At 48.7% G+C, this 21,343-nt stretch overlaps 1 protein-coding gene across 1 annotated transcript in view; it reads right to left on the reverse strand.

Moving 5' to 3' along the window:
* Positions 1–21,343, reverse strand: part of zfyve26 (zinc finger, FYVE domain containing 26) — a 108,356-nt gene that overhangs the window by 82,509 nt on the left and 4,504 nt on the right. The window contains 9 exon segments of the mRNA XM_031787675.1: positions 309–512; positions 1,896–2,047; positions 2,144–2,232; positions 3,801–3,965; positions 4,665–4,789; positions 14,075–14,384; positions 14,460–14,663; positions 14,756–14,915; positions 15,986–16,298. Coding sequence (XP_031643535.1) covers positions 309–512; positions 1,896–2,047; positions 2,144–2,232; positions 3,801–3,965; positions 4,665–4,789; positions 14,075–14,384; positions 14,460–14,663; positions 14,756–14,915; positions 15,986–16,176 — 1,600 coding nt within the window. The 5' untranslated portion in view covers positions 16,177–16,298.

A 21,343-nucleotide genomic window follows, 5' to 3' on the forward strand; every position in this document is an offset into this window, starting at 1 on the left:
AGGGGGTTGAGGTTTGACTACAGTAAAGTACCTTGGAGGGGGGTTGAGGCTTGACTACAGTAAAGTACCTTGGAGGGGGGTTGAGGTTTGACTACAGTAAAGTACCTTGGAGGGGGGTTGAGGTTTGACTACAGTAAAGTACCTTGGAGGGGGGAGGGGGTTGAGGTTTGACTACAGTAATGTACCTTGGAGGGGGGAGGGGGTTGAGGTTTGACTACAGTAAAGTACCTTGGAGGGGGGAGGGGGTTGAGGTTTGACTACAGTAAAGTACCTTGGAGGGGGGTTGAGGCTTGACTACAGTAAAGTACCTTGGAGGGGGGTTGAGGCCTGGCTCTGGTCCTTCTCAGCCTCAGGTGTGGACTGCGCGGTGCCACAGTCGGAGCAGCCACTGTACTTGTGAGCGGTGATACACATGGCGTACAGGGCGTATTTCATAGCGCAGAACCCCCTGTACAGAACCAGATTTCTCTGGACCATCGGACTGGGGCTGTCTACCACCACACTGAACTCATCTACATTGGAGAGAGAGAGAGAGAGAAAAAAAAAACAGAGATTATATATCTATATAAACTCAGCAAAAAAAGAAACGTCCCTTTTTCAGGACCCTGTCTGGGATAATTCGAAAAAATGTAAATAACTTCACAGATCTTCATTGTAAAGGGTTTAAACACTGTTTCCCATGCTTGTTCAATGAACCATAAACAATTAATGAACATGCACCTGTGGAACGGTCGTTAAGACCCCAACAGCTTACAGACGGTAGGCAATTAAGGTCACAGTTATGAAAACGTAGGACACTAAAGAGGCCTTTCTACTGACTCTGAAAAACACCAAAAGAAAGATGCCCTGGGTTCCTGCTCATCTGTGTGAACTTGTCTTAGGCATGCTGTAAGGAGGCATGAGGACTGCAGATGTGGCCAGGGCAATAAATTGCAATGTCCGTACTGTGAGATGCCTAAGTCAGCGCTACAGGGAGACATGACGGACAGCTGATCGTCCTCGCAGTGGCAGACCACATGTAACAACCCCAGCACAGGATCGGTGCATCCGAACATCACCTGTAGGACAGGTACAGGATGGCAACAACAACTGCCCGAGTTACACCAGGAACGCACAATCCCTCCATCAGTGTTCAGACTGTCCGTAATAGGCTGAGAGAGGTTGGACTGAGGGCTTGTAGGCCTGTTGTAGGCAGGTCCTCACCAGACATCACCAGCAACAATGTCGCCTATAGGCACTATCCCACGGTCGCTGGACCAGACAGGACTGGCAAAAAGTGCTCTTCTCTGACGAGTCGCGGTTTTGTCTCACTGGGGGTGATGGTCGGATTCACGTTTATCGTTGAAGGAATGAGCGTTAAACAGAAGCCTGTACTCTGGAGCGGGATCGATTTGGAGGTGGCCCCCAGAAATGTCCAGGTACTTGCAGGTGCCTTGGTGGAAGAGTGGGGTAACATCTCACAGCAAGAACTGGCCAATCTGGTGCAGTCCATGAGGAGGAGATGCACTGCAGTACTTAATGCAGCTGGTGGCCACACCAGATACTGACTGTTACTTTTGATTTTGACTCCCTTTGTTCAGGGACACATTATTCAATTTCTGTTAGTCACATGTCTGTGGAACTTGTTCAGTTTATGTCTCAGTTGTTGAATCTTGTTATGTTCATACAAATATTTATACATGTTAAGTTTGCTGAAAATAAACGCAGTTGACAGTAAGAGGGCGTTTATTTTTATGCTGAGAGAGACAGAGCGAGAGAGACACAGACAGAGAGACAGAGAGCGAGACAGAGAGAGACAGAGAGCGAGACAGAGAGAGACAGAGAGCGAGACAGAGAGAGACAGACAGAGAGAGAGAGACAGACAGACAGAAAACAAGACTGCGTGTAGCACTGACCTGCTCCGCTGGGTTTGGTCTGTGTATTCAGCAGGTCCAGTACCATGTGTTCCTCATTCTGGGCCAGAGGGGTGAGACAGTGAAGGACGTACAAGGCTGAGTGACTGTCCAGTGTGTGCAGCTGGCCAAGCAACGCCTCCTTGGGGATCCCTCTACTCACACACACACGAAGAGAAGACGGCACATTTATAAAAATAGACATGAATCCTACGTTAATATGAACTGTCAATAACAACTGATATACTCACAGGTTGTTCTCAACACACCACTCCAACACTCCCAATTGAGAAGACAGACCGTTGGCAAACTCTCTCAGAACAGAGTCGTTGGCCAGCGCCTGAGGACAGGGCAGGCAGGAGGATCATGTTATGGGCAGTCTGGGTTGTGTTCATTTGGGTACCAAACGGAAGAAAATGGACTGAAAAAGGAACAGACTATTTGGTACCTTAATTTTCACATTTAATAACGTTTTCCCATTGCAAGCTCTAATGAAGATGCCTGTAAAAGAGGGCCCATCAGACAGAGGATTGTCTGAAGGCCTAACCTGGTCGTGGTGTAGGAGGCCTAACCTGGTCGTGGGGTAGGAGGCCTAACCGGGTCGTGGGGTAGGAGGCCTGTCGTGGTGTAGGAGGCCTGTCGTGGTGTAGGAGGCCTAACCTGGTCGTGGTGTAGGAGGCCTGTCGTGGGGTAGGAGGCCTAACCTGGTCGTGGGGTAGGAGGCCTAATTTGGTCGTGGGCTAGGTCATGGGGTAGGAGACCTAACCTGGTCATGGGGTAGGAGACCTAACCTGGTCATGGGGTAGGAGACCTAACCTGGTCGTGGTGTAGGAGGCCTAACTTGGTCCTGGTGTAGGAGGCCTGTCGTGGTTTAGGAGGCCTAACCTGGTCCTGGTGTAGGAGGCCTAACCTGGTCCTGGTGTAGGAGGCCTGTCGTGGTGTAGGAGGCCTAACCTGGTCGTGGGGTAGGGGGCCTAACCTGGTCGTGGGGTAGGGGGCCTAACCTGGTCGTGGGGTAGGAGGCCTGTCGTGGGGTAGGAGGCCTGTCGTGGGGTAGGAGGCCTAACCTGGTCGTTGGGTAGGTCATGGGGTAGGAGACCTAACCTGGTCCTGGTGTAGAAGGCTTGTCGTGGGGTAGGAGGCCTAACCTGGTAGTGGGGTAGGAGCCTGTTGTGGGGTAGGAGGCCTGTCGTGGGGTAGGAGGCCTGTCGTGGGGTAGGAGGCCTAACCTGGTCGTGGTGTAGGAGGCCTGTCGTGGTGTAGGAGGCCTAACCTGGTCATGGCCTAACCTGAGGCCTAACCTGGTCGTGGGGTAGGAGGCCAAACCTGGTCCTGGTGTAGGAGGCCTGTCGTGGTGTAGGAGGCCTAACCTGGTCGTGGTGTAGGAGGCCTAACCTGGTCATGGTGTAGGAGGCCTAAACTGGTCATGGTGTAGGAGGCCTAACCTGGTCATGGTGTAGGAGGCCTAACCTGGTCGTGGTGTAGGAGGCCTAACCTGGTCCTGGTGTAGGAGGCCTGTCGTGGTGTAGGAGGCCTAACCTGGTCCTGGGGTAGGAGGCCTAACCTGGTCCTGGGGTAGGAGGCCTAACCTGGTCCTGGGGTAGGAGGCCTAACCTGGTCCTGGGGTAGGAGGCCTGTCGTGGTGTAGGAAGCCTAACCTGATCGTGGGGTAGGTCATGGTGTAGGAGGCCTGTCGTGGGGTAGGAGGCCTAACCTGGTCGTGGGGTAGGAGGCGTAGCAGGGTCTAAGCTGAGCGGGCCTAACCTGGTCGTAGTGTAGGAGGCCTGTCGTGGGATAGGAGACCTAGCCTGGTTGTGGTGAAGGAGGCCTGTCCTGGTCGTGGTGTATGAGGCCTAACCTGGTCGTGGTGTATGATGCCTAACCTGGTCGTGGTGTATGAGGCCTAACCTGGTCGTGGTGTAGGAGGCGTAGCAGGGTCTGAGCTGAGAGCAGGCTTTGGCACTGGGTCCACCCCAGGAGTAGCAGGAGACGAGACAGAGGCTGGAACTCCCCCTTCAGCAGGTCCTCTAGCCTACAGAACTCCTCCCTCTTCACCAGGTCCAGAGCAGTCACCTGAGGAGGGGGAAAAGTGGGGTTATGACTGAGGCTGTGTCACAAAATGGCACCCTAATCCCTATATAGTACACAACATTTGACCAGAGCCTGAGTGCACTATATAGTGAATAGGGTGCCATTTTAGTTACAACCAAAAACAGAAAAGGTGTCTTATATGCAAGGAACTCATCTCATATAGTACCTGTTGATATCAGGATGACAATAGTTACAGTATCTGTGTTGATATTACACACTATTACACACTATTACGCACTATTACACACTATTACGCACTATTACGCACTATTACGCACTATTACACATATTATGCAATATTATGCACTATTATGCACTATTACGTGCATTACACAGTATTACGCAATATTACACAGTATTACACATATTATGCACTATTACACAGTATTACACATATTATGTACTATTATGCACTATTACACACTATTACACACATTATCACACTATTACACACTATTACACACTATTACACACTATTACACACCATTACACCATTACACACTATTACACACCATTACACCATTACACACCATTACACCATTACACACTATTACACACCATTACACCATTACACACCATTACACCATTACACACTATTACACACCATTACACCATTACACACTATTACACCATTACACATATTACACACCATTAAACACCATTACACACCATTACACTCACCAGGACTCGTTCGAGGAAGTGCTTGCCGCTGCTAAGGCACTCAAAGTAAATGGTTTTCCAGACGGAAGGCCGGTCCCCATGACAACACAAGCCCAGCAGTAACTTCTCCGCTTCAGGAAGATCCACTGGGATGAAGGGGGGAGGAAAAGGAAAAGGGGGGAGGAAAAGGAAAGGGGGGGAGGAAAAGGAAAAGGCGGGAAAAAAAAGGTTCAAAGAAAAAAAAAGAAGGCTTCCACGTTGTTGATACCCCTTACCCGAGGTAGAACCATACCCGAGGTAGACCAGAGGTACAACCATACCCGAGGTAGACCCCGAGGTACAACAATACCCGAGGTAGAACCCGAGGTACAACCATACCCGAGGTAGCACCGAGGTACAACAATACCCGAGGTAGAACCCGAGGTACAACCATACCCGAGGTAGAACCAGAGGTACAACCATACCCGAGGTACAACCATACCCGAGGTAGAACCCGAGGTACAACCATACCCGAGGTACAACCCGAGGTACAACCATACCCGAGGTAGAACCAGAGGTACAACCATACCCGAGGTAGAACCCGAGGTACAACAATACCCGAGGTAGAACCCGAGGTACAACCATACCCGAGGTAGAACCCGAGGTACAACCATACCCGAGGTAGACCCAGAGGTACAACCATACCCGAGGTAGAACCCGAGGTACAACCATACCCGAGGTACAACCATACCCGAGGTAGGACCCGAGGTACAACCATACCCGAGGTACAACCAAGGTACAACCATACCCGAGGTAGAACCAGAGGTACAACCATACCCGAGGTAGAACCCGAGGTACAACAATACCCGAGGTAGAACCCGAGGTACAACCATACCCGAGGTACAACCCGAGGTACAACCATACCCGAGGTACAACCCGAGGTACAACCATACCCGAGGTACAACCATACCCGAGGTACAACCGGAGGTACAACCATATCCGAGGTACAACCAGAGGTACAACCATACCCGAGGTACAACCAGAGGTACAACCATACCCGAGGTACAACCAGAGGTACAACCATACCCGAGGTACAACCAGAGGTACAACCATACCAGAGGTACAACCAGAGGTACAACCATACCCGAGGTAGAACCCGAGGTACAACCATACCCGAGGTAGAACCCGAGGTACAACCATACCCGAGGTAGAACCCGAGGTACAACCATACCCGAGGTAGAACCCGAGGTACAACCATACCCGAGGTACAACCCGAGGTACAACCATACCCGAGGTACAACCATACCCGAGGTAGAACCCGAGGTACAACCATACCCGAGGTAGAACCATACCCGAGGTAGAACCAGAGGTACAACCATACCCGAGGTACAACCATACCCGAGGTAGAACCAGAGGTACAACCATAACCGAGGTACAACCATACCCGAGGTAGAACCACACCAGGAGGTACAACCATACCCGAGGTACAACCACACCCGAGGTACAACCACACCCGAGGTACAACCATACCGAGGTACAACCATACCCGAGGTACAACCAGAGGTACAACCATACCCGAGGTAGAACCCGAGGTACAACAATACCCGAGGTACAACCAGAGCTACAACCAGAGGTACAATCAGAGGTACAACCAGAGGATCAACCATACCCGAGGTAGAACCCGAGGTACAACATACCCGAGGTACAACCAGAGGTACACCATACCCGAGGTAGAACCCGAGGTATAACAATACCCGAGGTAGAACCCGAGGTACAACCATACCCGAGGGTAGAACCCGAGGTACAACCATACCCGAGGTAGAACCCGAGGTACAACCATACCCGAGGTACAACCCGAGGTACAACCATACCCGAGGTAGACCCGAGGTACAACCATACCCGAGGTAGAACCATACCCGAGGTAGAACCAGAGGTACAACCATACCCGAGGTACAACCATACCCGAGGTAGAACCAGAGGTACAACCATAACCGAGGTACAACCATACCCGAGGTAGAACCACACCAGGAGGTACAACCACACCAGAGGTACAACCACACCAGAGGTACAACCATACCCGAGGTACAACCATACCCGAGGTACAACCCGAGGTACAACAATACCCGAGGTAGAACCAGAGCTACAACCAGAGGTACAATCAGAGGTACAACCAGAGGTACAACCATACCCGAGGTAGAACCCGAGGTACAACCATACCCGAGGTAGAACCCGAGGTACAACCATACCCGAGGTAGAACCCGAGGTACAACCATACCCGAGGTACAACCATACCCGAGGTAGACCCGAGGTACAACCAGAGGTACAACCATATCCGAGGTACAACCAGAGGTACAACCATACCCGAGGTACAACCAGAGGTACAACAATACCCGAGGTACAATCAGAGCTACAACCAGAGGTACAATCAGAGGTACAACCAGAGGTACAACCATACCCGAGGTAGAACCCGAGGTACAACAAAACCCGAGGTAGAACCTGAGGTACAACCATACCCGAGGTAGAACCCGAGGTACAACCATACCCGAGGTACAACCATACCCGAGGTACAACCCGAGGTACAACCATACCCGAGGTACAACCAGAGGTACAACCATATCCGAGGTACAACCAGAGGTACAACCATACCCGAGGTACAACCAGAGGTACAACCATACCAGAGGTACAACCAGAGGTACAACCATACCCGAGGTAGAACCCGAGGTACAACCATACCCGAGGTAGAACCCGAGGTACAACCATACCCGAGGTAGAACCCGAGGTACAACCATACCCGAGGTACAACCATACCTGAGGTACAACCATACCCGAGGTACAACCCAGAGGTACAACCATAACCGAGGTACAACCATACCCGAGGTAGACCATACCCGAGGTACAACCACACCCGAGGTACAACCATACCAGAGGTACAACCATACCCGAGGTACAACCACACCCGAGGTACAACCACACCAGAGGTACAACCATACCGAGGTACAACCACACCAGGAGGTACAACCATACCCGAGGTACAACCACACCAGGAGGTACAACCATACCCGAGGTACAACCACACCAGGAGGTACAACCACACCCGAGGTACAACCACACCCGAGGTACAACCAGAGGTACAACCATACCCGAGGTAGAACCCGAGGTACAACCATACCCGAGGTAGAACCATACCCGAGGTAGAACCAGAGGTACAACCATACCCGAGGTACAACCAGAGGTACAACCATACCCGAGGTAGAACCCGAGGTACAACAATACCCGAGGTAGAACCCGAGGTACAACCATACCCGAGGTAGAACCCGAGGTACAACCATACCCGAGGTACAACCATACCCGAGGTAGAACCAGAGGTACAACCATACCCGAGGTACAACCAGAGGTACAACCATATCCGAGGTACAACCAGAGGTACAACCATACCCGAGGTACAACCAGAGGTACAACAATACCCGAGGTACAACCAGAGCTACAACCAGAGCTACAACCAGAGGTACAACCAGAGGTACAACCAGAGGTACAACCATACCCGAGGTAGAACCCGAGGTACAACCATACCCGAGGTAGAACCAGAGGTACAACCATACCCGAGGTAGAACCCGAGGTACAACAATACCCGAGGTACAACCCGAGGTACAACCATACCCGAGGTAGAACCCGAGGTACAACCATACCCGAGGTACAACCATACCCGAGGTTCAACCCGAGGTACAACCATACCCGAGGTACAACCAGAGGTACAACCATATCCGAGGTACAACCAGAGGTACAACCATACCCGAGGTAGAACCTGAGGTACAACCATACCCGAGGTAGAACCCGAGGTACAACCATACCCGAGGTAGAACCATACCCGAGGTAGAACCAGAGGTACAACCATAACCGAGGTACAACCACACCCGAGGTACAACCATACCAGAGGTACAACCATACCCGAGGTACAACCATACCCGAGGTAGAACCATACCCGAGGTAGAACCCGAGGTACAACCATACCCGAGGTACAACCACACCCGAGGTAGAACCACACCAGGAGGTACAACCACACCAGAGGTACAACCACACCCGAGGTACAACCACACCCGAGGTACAACCATACCCGAGGTACAACCATACCCGAGGTACAACCAGAGGTACAACCATACCAGAGGTACAACCACACCCGAGGTACAACCATACCAGAGGTACAACCATACCCGAGGTACAACCATACCCGAGGTAGAACCATACCCGAGGTAGAACCCGAGGTACAACCATACCCGAGGTACAACCACACCCGAGGTAGAACCACACCAGAGGTACAACCATACCCGAGGTACAACCACACCAGGAGGTACAACCATACCCGAGGTACAACCACACCAGGAGGTACAACCATACCCGGAGGTACAACCACACCAGGAGGTACAACCACACCCGAGGTACAACCACACCCGAGGTACAACCAGAGGTACAACCATATCAGAGGTACAACCACACCCGAGGTAGAACCACACCCGAGGTACAACCACACCCGAGGTACAACCACACCCGAGGTACAACCACACCCGAGGTACAACCACACCCGAGGTACAACCACACCCGAGGTACAACCACACCCGAGGTACAACCACACCCGAGGTACAACCACCACCAGGAGGTACAACCATACCCGAGGTACAACCATACAAAACCGTATTTTAACCAGCAAATTGTTACTCAAATATTTTTGACAAAACCATCCATTGCATGACAAAATGGGAGACTGTAGAGATACATAAACATGGTTGTGCTTTGTTCTTCCCTCGGGTAGGGGTGTCTCAACAACTAGAGGATTGGCCACTATAACCTAAAGACAGAGAAATACTGTGTAAAACAATGGTATGTTGCTTCAGAAATATTTCACTATGCATTTACAATGAGCTAATACTATATTTTATAAACAGTATTGATACACAGTATATAGGGTCAATATACAGCATATTTTATTTTACCTTTATTTAACTAAGTCAGTTAAAAGAACAAATTCTTATTTTAATGACGGCCTAGGAACAGTGGGTTAACTGGTCTAGGAACAGTGGGTTAACTGGTCTAGGAACAGTGGAACAGTGGGGTTAACTGGTCTAGGAACAGTGGGTTAACTGGTCTAGGAACAGTGGGTTAACTGGTCTAGGAACAGTGGGGTTAACTGGTCTAGGAACAGTGGGTTAACTGGTCTAGGAACAGTGGGTTAACTGGTCTAGGAACAGTGGGTTAACTGGTCTAGGAACAGTGGGTTAACTGGTCTAGGAACAGTGGGGTTAACTGGTCTAGGACAGTGGGTTAACTGGTCTAGGAACAGTGGGTTAACTGGTCTAGGAACAGTGGGTTAACTGGTCTAGGAACAGTGGGTTAACTGGTCTAGGAACAGTGGGGTTAACTGGTCTAGGAACAGTGGGTTAACTGGTCTAGGAACAGTGGGTTAACTGGTCTAAGGAAACAGTGGGTTAAACTGGTCTAGGAACAGTGGAACAGTGGGTTAACTGGTCTAGGAACAGTGGGGTTAACTGGTCTAGGAACAGTGGGTTTAACTGGTCTAGGAACAGTGGGTTAACTGGTCTAGGAACAGTGGGTTAACTGGTCTAGGAACAATGGGTTAACTGGTCTAGGAACAGTGGGTTTAACTGGTCTAGGAACAGTGGGTTAACTGGTCTAGGAAACAGTGGAACAGTGGTTAACTGGTCTAGGACAGTGGGGTTAACTGGTCTAGGAACAGTGGGTTAACTGGTCTAGGAACAGTGGGTTAACTGGTCTAGCAGGGTTAACTGGTCTAGGAACAGTGGGTTAACTGGTCTAGGAACAGTGGGGTTAACTGGTCTAGGAACAGTGGGGTTAACTGGTCTAGGAACAGTGGGGTTAACTGGTCTAGGAACAGTGGGGTTAACTGGTCTAGGAACAGTGGGGTTAACTGGTCTAGGAACAGTGGGGTTAACTGGTCTAGGAACAGTGGGTTAACTGGTCTAGGAACAGTGGGTTAACTGGTCTAGGAACAGTGGGGTTACTGGTCTAGGAACAGTGGGTTAACTGGTCTAGGAACAGTGGGTTAACTGGTCTAGGAACAGTGGGGTTAACTGGTCTAGGAACAGTGGGGTTAACTGGTCTAGGAACAGTGGGTTAACTGGTCTAGGAACAGTGGGTTAACTGGTCTAGGAACAGTGGGTTAACTGGTCTAGGAACAGTGGGTTAACTGGTCTAGGAACAGTGGGTTAACTGGTCTAGGAACAGTGGGTTAACTGGTCTAGGAACAGTGGGTTAACTGGTCTAGGAACAGTGGGTTAACTGGTCTAGGAACAGTGGGTTAACTGGTCTAGGAACAGTGGGGTTAACTGCCTGTTCAGGGGCAGAACAACAGATTTGTACCTTGTCAGCTCGGGGGTTTGAACTTGCAACCTTCCGGTTACTAGTCCAACGCTCTAACCACTAGGCTACCCTGCCACCACAAGCATATAGGGTCAGTGCACGGCACATAGGGTCAGTACACAGCACATAGGGTCAGTACACAGCACATAGGGTCAGTACACAGCACATAGGGTCAGTACACAGCACATAGGGTCAGTACACAGCACATAGGGTCAGTACACAGCACATAGGGTCAGTACACAGCACATAGGGTCAGTACACAGCACATAGGGTCAGTACACAGCACATAGGGTCAGTACACAGCACATAAGGTCAGTACACAGCACATAAGGTCAGTACACAGCACATAGGGTCAGTACACAGCACATATAGCGTCAATATACAGTGTTAACATACAGTAACAGCAGCTGTACTGTCAACGTTACATCGTAACAAGTCCTCCTCCTCCTCTACGGCCTACACATAGCCTACATTCATAACCGTTAAGGAACTAGCTATATAAACATGTTTAAAAACATCTTTCTCCTCTACACACAACTGTAAGATAACTGTTAAAGAACAAGGCCAGAAATTGATCAATGCGCTTTGGTCTCTGTCAAAGAAACCTGATAAAGTAGAGTTTGTGTAAAGTAGAGTTTGTGTAAAGTAGAGTTTGTGTAAAGTAGAGTTTGTGTAAAGTAAAGTTTGTGTAAAGTAGAGTTTGTGTAAAGTAGAATTTGTGTAAAGTAGAGTTTGTGTAAAGTAGAGTTTGTGTAAAGTAAAGTTAAAGGGATAGTTCACCCAAATTACAAAATGACATATTGGTTTCCTTAGTGTGTAAGTGGTCTATAGACAAGGTATGACAGCAATCCAAGTTTCCCTGGCACTGTTTCCACACGCTAACGTTTTAGCTTTTGTGGCACAAATCCCATTCAAGTAATGGGACCAATATTAGCATTTTTTGTGCATCATGTTCAATATATCTCGAAGTTACTTTGTTGAGCTTCACAATCAATTTGAGATACTTTCGGATTATTTGGACATGATGCGCGCAAAAAATGCTAATATCGATCCCATGACTAGAATGGGATTTGTTCCACAAAAGCTAAAACATTAGCATGTGGAAACACTGCCGGGGGAAACTAAACTAAAGCATGGATTGCTGTCATACTTTGTCCATAGACTGGTAATCCAGCTACCCTGCCGCCCCGCCTACCCCGGGGCGGCAGGGTAGCCTAGTGGTTAGAGCGTTGGACTAGTAACCAAAAGGTTGCAAGTTCTAATCCCCAAGCTGACAAGGTACAAATCTGTCATTCTGCCCCTGAACAGGCAGTTAACCCACTGTTCCTAGGCCGTCATTGAAAATAAGAATTTGTTCTTAACTGACTTGCCTAGTTAAATAAATAAATAAATACATGTAAAAATCCTTACCCTATAAACAACGTGGCATTTTGCAAAAGTTCAATTTAAAAGCAAATCTGTGATTACTAAAACTTTATTTTTTTTTACTTTTAAATTAATGATAGCAATTGTTTCTTGAAAAATACAAGTCATAAATACCTCATGATCTTAGTTTAACGGTCGTACCCAATCAGAAATGTAATACAAGGCAACAGTAAACATGTCCCCTCCCCAGCCCCTTGGTTTATATCCATTACAGTTCATTAAGATTGCATGTCTACTTATATGAACTATATCATTATTAAATATATGCCTACTGTATGACAGCTAGCAAATTAATTAGCTAACTAAAGTTAGCCTGCCTAGATGGAACTTCTGAAGAAGGAAACATTTTTATTTCTACAATTTACAAAAGATAACCAAAACAAAACCATCATTACTATTTACGAGACGTGTTTGTGCCGTCATGTGCATTAGTAGCACCATTTCTAACTTATTTACATTCGTATGTTGACTCCATTTTGATGTCGAGGTTTTACATTTTTGGTTGACTTTTCTTAGCAGATTGAATTATGGGACGTTTCAGGCCCCGAAGTGAACATAATTGTACACTCGACAAAACTCCATTCAAAACGATGGGCTTGTGATGCAAACTTCCCTTGCTTGGCTAATCATTTGGACCGATGACAAATAAGGCCCCTCCCAAGGGCACAAGGCGAGGAGGGTAAGGGGACGAGGGAGTGTCTTTGTTGAGTTTTAACCGCAGTCCATGTCACGTTCCAAAAGACTCTTTGGTAAAAGGCAAGGAGTTAGAATGAGAGGAATGCCAGCTAAATAGACCGGTACTCAGATGAGAAGGCAGTCAGAAGGCAAGATCGTGTGGGACCATTCTAGCCAATGAGAGGGCGGACATGCGTGTGAACAACAGGTACAACTCCGATATTTTTAAATTTATTTTTCTTTTTATCAAAGTTGCCAGGACGTCACATGACCTATTTATCAGTACACTCGTAACAACCTAAACACGATGAAACTTCCATTAAAGTAAATTACCCATTACAATTTTATTAACCGAATTCAACTAACAGTCATTGACCTCCGTACATAAACTCCTGGATTGATGGAAACATAAGAAAAAAGACAGATTAGTAGAAGACAGATTTTGGGCCAAGTTATCCCTCTCTTCTCTTCTTCCTCTCTGGTGTGACTCACACGTTTCAGTTGATTAATATAGCTCCCGCCTAAGGCCAAATCGGTATAAGTTTTGAAAATGCCGGACTCCTATGGAAAGACGCATCTTTCATCCAAGTTTCGTCAAAAACAACAACAACAACAACAACAAAAAAATCGGGGCTAGTGCCGTATCTGAGATATCGTGTGTGACTAACGTACGAACGGAGACCGATGTACAGTATCCTCCCTGATTTGATCGTGTGTGACTAACGTACGAACGGAGACCGATGTACAGTATCCTCCCTGATTTCATCTCGGGAGACAATAAGCTTGTTTTCGATCCCCACTGTTTGTAAACAACGCAATTGTAAACAAACACATTAGAATTTCAAAATATGGTTGTAACTATACTGTTGATCTCATGGATGTTGTTGTTGCTGTTGTTTGAACTGCAGACTGCCCCTTTTAGGTTTCAGGTCAATTATAAGGAAGTAAAAGTCCATCCTCACCCTGGGTGCTGGGAGTCTCTCTCAGTAGTCCGTCTCTGTGCAGCCTGAGTGCTGTAGAGCAGTAATGGGAGAGCAAGGTGTGGCAGCGGGGCCGTAGCAGGGAGCTCAGGACCCTCTCTTCTCTCAGGGGCCCGTGTCTGGCCCTCCACAGGGCCTCACACAGGGCCTCCACCCCGCCTCCTCCACCTCGCTCCGACCTCAGGGGCATCAGGGCTAGGACCGCACACATCTCCTCCGCCCAGCCCTCCATCTTCTCTGAGCCTGGACCAAGATGCTCCACTCTCTCCATCAGGTATCTGATGAATGTGTCCTTTAATAGAAATAATAATACATTTGATATAAATCCCGGGGGGGGGGGGGTAAAACAATTACAATTAAAAGCTACCTGTAGGATGTGGTTCCCTGTGTTAACACTCCTGGGGTGGTCCTCCAGGAAGCTAACCAGAGCCTGGGCCACTCTGGGTCTCTTCTGGTCCAACAAGGCCTCGAGACAGGTCTCTATCCCTGGACTCTGAGCATCGCCCACCCCTGGGACCCCTGATCCCTTTCTCTCCTCCGACTGGGTGGTTAGGAAGGCCTGGTGGAGTTCCTGAGGACGATGAACATATAAAAAAATTTACTCTACAATATTAACTTGAAACTAACCTTATGGCTTTTTTTTAGAAAATAAGAAGTATAAACCTTGAGCGTTGTCTCTGGCACCTCGTCTCCTAGCTCCTCTAGAAGCAGCAGGAACTCTAGTTCTCTCCTGACTGAAACAGGAACCTCTTCCTTGGTCCATTTCTCCAGGACTTGAAGCCAAAGCCAGGCCAGTTTGTGAGGGCTGCCCACACTCTCCCATCTACAATACACACAAAAGATAATTATATAACCAATTGATATTGGCTAATCAATTACAACCCAAAACTACCAGGAACATGAAAACAATGTATCAGCATTTCTCTCCACCAAAACACCCCCCCTCCTCCTCCTCCCCCCCTCCTCCTGCTACTCCCCCTCCCACCCCTCCTCCTACTACTTCTCCCCCTCCCACCCCTCCTCCCTCTCCTTCCTCCTCCCCCTTATCCTCCTCCCCCTCCCTCCTCCTGCTACTCCCCCCCCTCTCCCCTCCCACCCCTCCTCCTACTACTTCGACCCCTCCCACCCCTCCTCCTACTACTCCTCCTCCCTCTCCTCCTCCTCCCCCTTGTCCTCCTCCCCCTCCCTCCTCCTGCTACTCCCCCCCCTCTCCCCTCCCACCCCTCCTCCTACTACTCCTCCCTCCCTCCCTCCTCCTCCCCCCCTCCTCCTCCCCCTCCTCCCCCCCTCCTCCTACTACTCCTCCCTCCCTCCCTCCCCCCCCCCTTGTCCTCCTCCCCCTCCCCCCTACTACTCCTCCCCCCCCCCCCCCCCCCCCTTGTCCTCCTCCCCCTCTTGTCCTCGTCCTCCTCCCCCCTCCCCATTGTCCTCCTCCACCTCCCCCCTCCCCCACCCCCCTCCTCCTCCCCCTTGTCCTCCCTCCCCCTTGTCCTCCCTCCCCACCCCTCCTCCTCCCCCTTGTCCTCCCTCCCCACCCCTCTTCCTCCTCCCCCTCGTCCTTGTCCGTCCTCCCTCCCTCCCCACCCCTCCTCCTCCTCCCCCTTGTCCTCCTCCCCCTTGTCCTCCCTCCCCACCCCTCCTCCTCCTCCTCCTCCTCCTCCTCCAGGTAAGCAGCCTAACTCACTCTAGCAGGTAAGGGTAGGTGATGATGGCCTTGATGTCCCGTAGCCGTTGTGACACTTCTCCTCCTCCTCCTCCTCCTCCTCCTCCTCCTCCTCCTCCTCCCCCTCCCTCCTCCTCCTCCTCCTCCCCCTCCCTCCTCCTCCTCCTCCTCCTCCCCCTCCCTCCTCCTCCTCCTCCCTCCTCCTCCCCCAGGTAAGCAGCCTAACTCACTCTAGCGGGTAAGGGTAGGTGATGATGGCCTTGATGATGTCCCGTAGCCGTTGTGACACTTCTCCTCCAGCGTCACACAGCTGAGGCACACAGGCTCCAGCCAGTTCCCACTCTGCATTCTGCAGACACCGAGTGAAGAAATCAAACAGCTCCTGTAGGGAGGTCTCTGCCTCGCAGCCGTACGGGTGCATGTCCGTCTCCTCCTCCTCCTCCTCCTCCTCCTCTGGTTTAATCACAGTCTGGTCACCTCAGGGTCAAGGGTTCACCCCCCCTGTCTTTCACGGCATGGCAGGGGAGGAGTAATAACCAGGAGCTGGGATAAAATACAGGATTTTATCAGTTAACGTCTAAGAGATGCTTTTATCGCACCCGCGGGAATTGAACCCACGACCCTTGGTGTTGCAGGTTCCAGGCACAGAGGACCACGAGCTGAGAAACGCTCAACTTCGTTCTCTTATATAAAGAGAGTCGAGCGTTCTGCTAGAGGACCACAGAGTCATATATATATATATATATATATATTTAAGGCCATCCCCAACTGTAACATGAATGATAAGGAAGAGTAGAGCTGTATCCCAAATGGCAATCTACATCCTATTCACTACATAGTGCTCCCCAACTGTAACATGAATGATAAGGAAGAGTAGAGCTGTATCCCAAATGGCAATCTACATCCTATTCACTACATAGTGCTCTGCATTTGACCAGTACCCTATTCCCTATTAAAAAACATAATAAACAATGTTTTAAGTGAGAAGTAGGCATTGGTCTGGGCATTGGTCTGAATGGAAAATTCATGAGCACCACGATGCCTACTCCACCCATGCTCTACCAAGGTTTTACAGCACCACAATGCCTACTCCACCCATGCTCTACCAAGGTTTTACAGCATCACAATGCCTACTCCACCCATGCTCTACCAAGGTTTTACAGCACCACAATGCCTACTCCACCCATGCTCTACCAAGGTTTTACAGCACCACAATGCCTACTCCACCCATGCTCTACCAAGGTTTTACAGCACCACAATGCCTACTCCACCCATGCTCTACCAAGGTTTTACAGCACCACAATGCCTACTCCACCCATGCTCTACCAAGGTTTTACAGCACCACAATGCCTACTCCACCCATGCTCTACCAAGGTTTTACAGCACCACAATGCCTACTCCACCCATGCTCTACCAAGGTTTTACAGCACCACAATACCTACTCCACCCATGCTCTACCAAGGTTTTACAGCACCACAATGCCTACTCCACCCATGCTCTACCAAGGTTTTACAGCACCACAATGCCTACTCCACCCATGCTCTACCAAGGTTTTCCAGCACCACAATGCCTACTCCACCCATGCTCTACCAAGGTTTTCCAGCACCACAATGCCTACTCCACCCATGCTCTACCAAGGTTTTCCAGCAGCACAATACCTACTCCACCCATGCTCTACCAAGGTTTTACAGCACCACAATGCCTACTCCACCCATGCTCTACCAAGGTTTTACAGCACCACAATGCCTACTCCACCCATGCTCTACCAAGGTTTTACAGCACCACAATGCCTACTCCACCCATGCTCTACCAAGGTTTTCCAGCACCACAATGCCTACTCCACCCATGCTCTACCAAGGTTTTCCAGCAGCACAATACCTACTCCACCCATGCTCTACCAAGGTTTTACAGCACCACAATGCCTACTCCACCCATGCTCTACCAAGGTTTTACAGCACCACAATGCCTACTCCACCCATGCTCTACCAAGGTTTTACAGCACCACAATGCCTACTCCACCCATGCTCTACCAAGGTTTTACAGCATCACAATGCCGACTCCACCCATGCTCTACCCAGGTTTTACAGCACCACAATGCCTCCTCCACCCATGCTCTACCAAGGTTTTACAGCATCACAATGCCTACTCCACCCATGCTCTACCAAGGTTTTACAGCACCACAATGCCTACTCCACCCATGCTCTACCAAGGTTTTACAGCACCACAATGCCTACTCCACCCATGCTCTACCAAGGTTTTACAGCACCACAATGCCTACTCCACCCATGCTCTACCAAGGTTTTACAGCACCACAATACCTACTCCACCCATGCTCTACCAAGGTTTTACAGCACCACAATGCCTACTCCACCCATGCTCTACCAAGGTTTTACAGCACCACAATGCCTACTCCACCCATGCTCTACCAAGGTTTTCCAGCACCACAATGCCTACTCCACCCATGCTCTACCAAGGTTTTCCAGCACCACAATGCCTACTCCACCCATGCTCTACCAAGGTTTTCCAGCAGCACAATACCTACTCCACCCATGCTCTACCAAGGTTTTACAGCACCACAATGCCTACTCCACCCATGCTCTACCAAGGTTTTACAGCACCACAATGCCTACTCCACCCATGCTCTACCAAGGTTTTACAGCACCACAATGCCTACTCCACCCATGCTCTACCAAGGTTTTACAGCATCACAATGCCGACTCCACCCATGCTCTACCCAGGTTTTACAGCACCACAATGCCTCCTCCACCCATGCTCTACCAAGGTTTTACAGCACCACAATGCCTCCTCCACCCATGCTCTACAGCACCACAATGCCTCCTCCACCCATGCTCTACAGCACCACAATGCCTACTCCACCCATGCTCTACCCAGGTTTTACAGCATCACAATGCCTATTCCACCCATGCTCTACAGCACCACAATGCCTACTCCACCCATGCTCTACAGCACCACAATGCCTACTCCACCCATGCTCTACAGCACCACAATGCCTACTCCACCCATGCTCTACAGCACCACAATGCCTACTCCACCCATGCTCTACAGCACCACAATGCCTACTCCACCTATGCTCTACAGCACCACAATGCCTACTCCACCCATGCTCTACAGCACCACAATGCCTACTCCACCCATGCTCTACAGCACCACAATGCCTACTCCACCCATGCTCTACAGCACCACAATGCCTACTCCACCCATGCTCTACAGTAGCTATGTTGGTCTATTGTTCTCTGAACAATGTGTACGGCAGGTTTCTTAGGATTCAAACCTTCTCAAAACAACCAAATTCATACACTTAGAGGAATTGTTTACACAATAATGTTTTTTATTTTATTTTACCTTTATTTAACTAGGCAAGTCAGTTAAGAACAAATTCTTATTTTCAATGACGGCCGAGGAACAGTGGGTTAACTGCCTGTTCAGGGGCAGAACGACAGATTTGTACCTTGTCAGCTCGGGGATTTGAACTTGCAACCTTACGGTTACTAGTCCAATGCTCTAACCACTAGGCTACCCTGCCGCCCCGGCAGGTAACGTATTGCATTTTGCACGCACGCGCACACACACACACACACACACACACACACACAGCTTGTTTTTTTATTCTTATTTACATGAAAGCAAGCTTTGCTTTTATATCATCAGCCATTTTGTCTTGTAGTAACGTGGTGCCTGTCTGTATTTCCTTAAACATTTATTTTAGCAATACATGTCATTTAGAAAACACACACACACACACACACACACACACACACACACATATATAAAACATCATTTTCTTGGTCTGTACTGTGTTTGACACAGTCTCTCATACCAGATATAATGAGCCAGCCTGTCTGCATTCCTGGTTGATGTAACCGTTAGGTTACCTGTGTAATATTGACAGAAGCTTGTTTCGCAAACATGGTCCCGTTTTATCATCAATTGCCGTGCGGATCAATGGATCAGCTCATCACCTCTGGCACGTTAAATGTTAACTCAAAAGATGTGTATTTGTATTTTTTTTTTTGCAATAAAGCTGGTGACGCTACAATAATACACATTTACAATAGGCCTGTATCTAAACACATACAGGGAATTTGGAAAGTATTCAGACCCCTGGACTTTTTCCACATTTTGATAAGTTACAGACTTATTCTAAAATTGATTAAAGTATTATTTTTCCTCATCAAACTACACACAGTACCCCATAATGACATCACAATACCCCATAATGACATCACAATACCCCATAATGACATCACAATACCCCATAATGACATCACAGTACTCCATAATGACATCACAGTACTCCATAATGACATCACAACACTCCATAATGACATCACAACACTCCATAATGACATCACAATACTCCATAATGACATCACAATACTCCATAATGACATCACAATACTCCATAATGACATCACAATACTCCATAATGACATCACAATACTCCATAATGACATCACAATACTCCATAATGGCAAAGTGAAAACGTGTTTTTAGACATTTTTGCTAATGTTTTAAAAAATGTAAAAATAAAAAATACCTTATTTACATAAGTATTCAGACCCTTTGCTATGAGACTCGAAATTGAGCTCAGGTGCATCTTGTTTCCATTGATCACCCTTGAGATGTTTCGACAACTTTATTGACATCCTGAGTGCTCTGGAGCAGGTTCTCAGACTGGGGTGAAGGTTCACCTTCCAACAGCACAACGACCCTAAGCACACAGTCAAGACAACGCATGAGTGGCTTTGGGAAAAGTCTCGGAATGTCCTTGAGTGGACCAGCCAGAGCCCGGACTTCAACCCGATCGAACATCTCTGGAGAGACCTGAAAATAGCTGTCAGTGACGCTCCCCATTCAATCTGACAGAGCTTGAGAGGATCTGCAGAGAAGAATGGGAGAACCTCCCCAAATACAGGTGTACCGAGCTTGTAGAATCCCACCCAAGAAGACTCGAGGCTGTAATCGCTGCAAAAGGTGCTTCAACAAAGTACTGAGTAAAGGGTCTGAATACTTATGGAAATGTGATTTTTCAGTTAGACATGTTTTATACATTTGCAAACATTTCTAAAAACCTGTTTTTGCTTTGTCATTATGGGGTATTGTGATGTCATTATGGGGTATTGTGATGTCATTATGGGGTATTGTGATGTCAGTATGGGGTATTGTGATGTCATTATGGGGTATTGTGTGTAGATTGATGAGGGAAAAAAACAATTGAATCAATTTTAGAAAAATGCTGTAACGTAACAAAATTTGGAGAAAGTCAAGGGGTCTGAATACTTTCTGAATGCTCTTTACGTAGTTGGTTTTATTCAAACACTGTCTATATATAGAAAAATAAGGTTAAACATTTCCACCAATCGATTGGGCAAAAGAACTAGACAACTCTCAGTCGGGGACAGCCCTAATGCATTTCCTGGTTAACCTCAGCTTGTAAACCAACAGACTGGCTGGTGCAGGCAGTGAGCTGTTTGTTGAGTTGCTGGGCAACCGAGTGGCTGGGCAACCGAGTGGCTGGGCAACCGAGTGGCTGGGCAACCGAGTGGCTGGGCCAACCGAGTGGCTGG

This window comes from Oncorhynchus kisutch, linkage group LG14, assembly GCF_002021735.2.
Source record: "Oncorhynchus kisutch isolate 150728-3 linkage group LG14, Okis_V2, whole genome shotgun sequence".
NCBI lineage: Eukaryota > Metazoa > Chordata > Actinopteri > Salmoniformes > Salmonidae > Oncorhynchus > Oncorhynchus kisutch.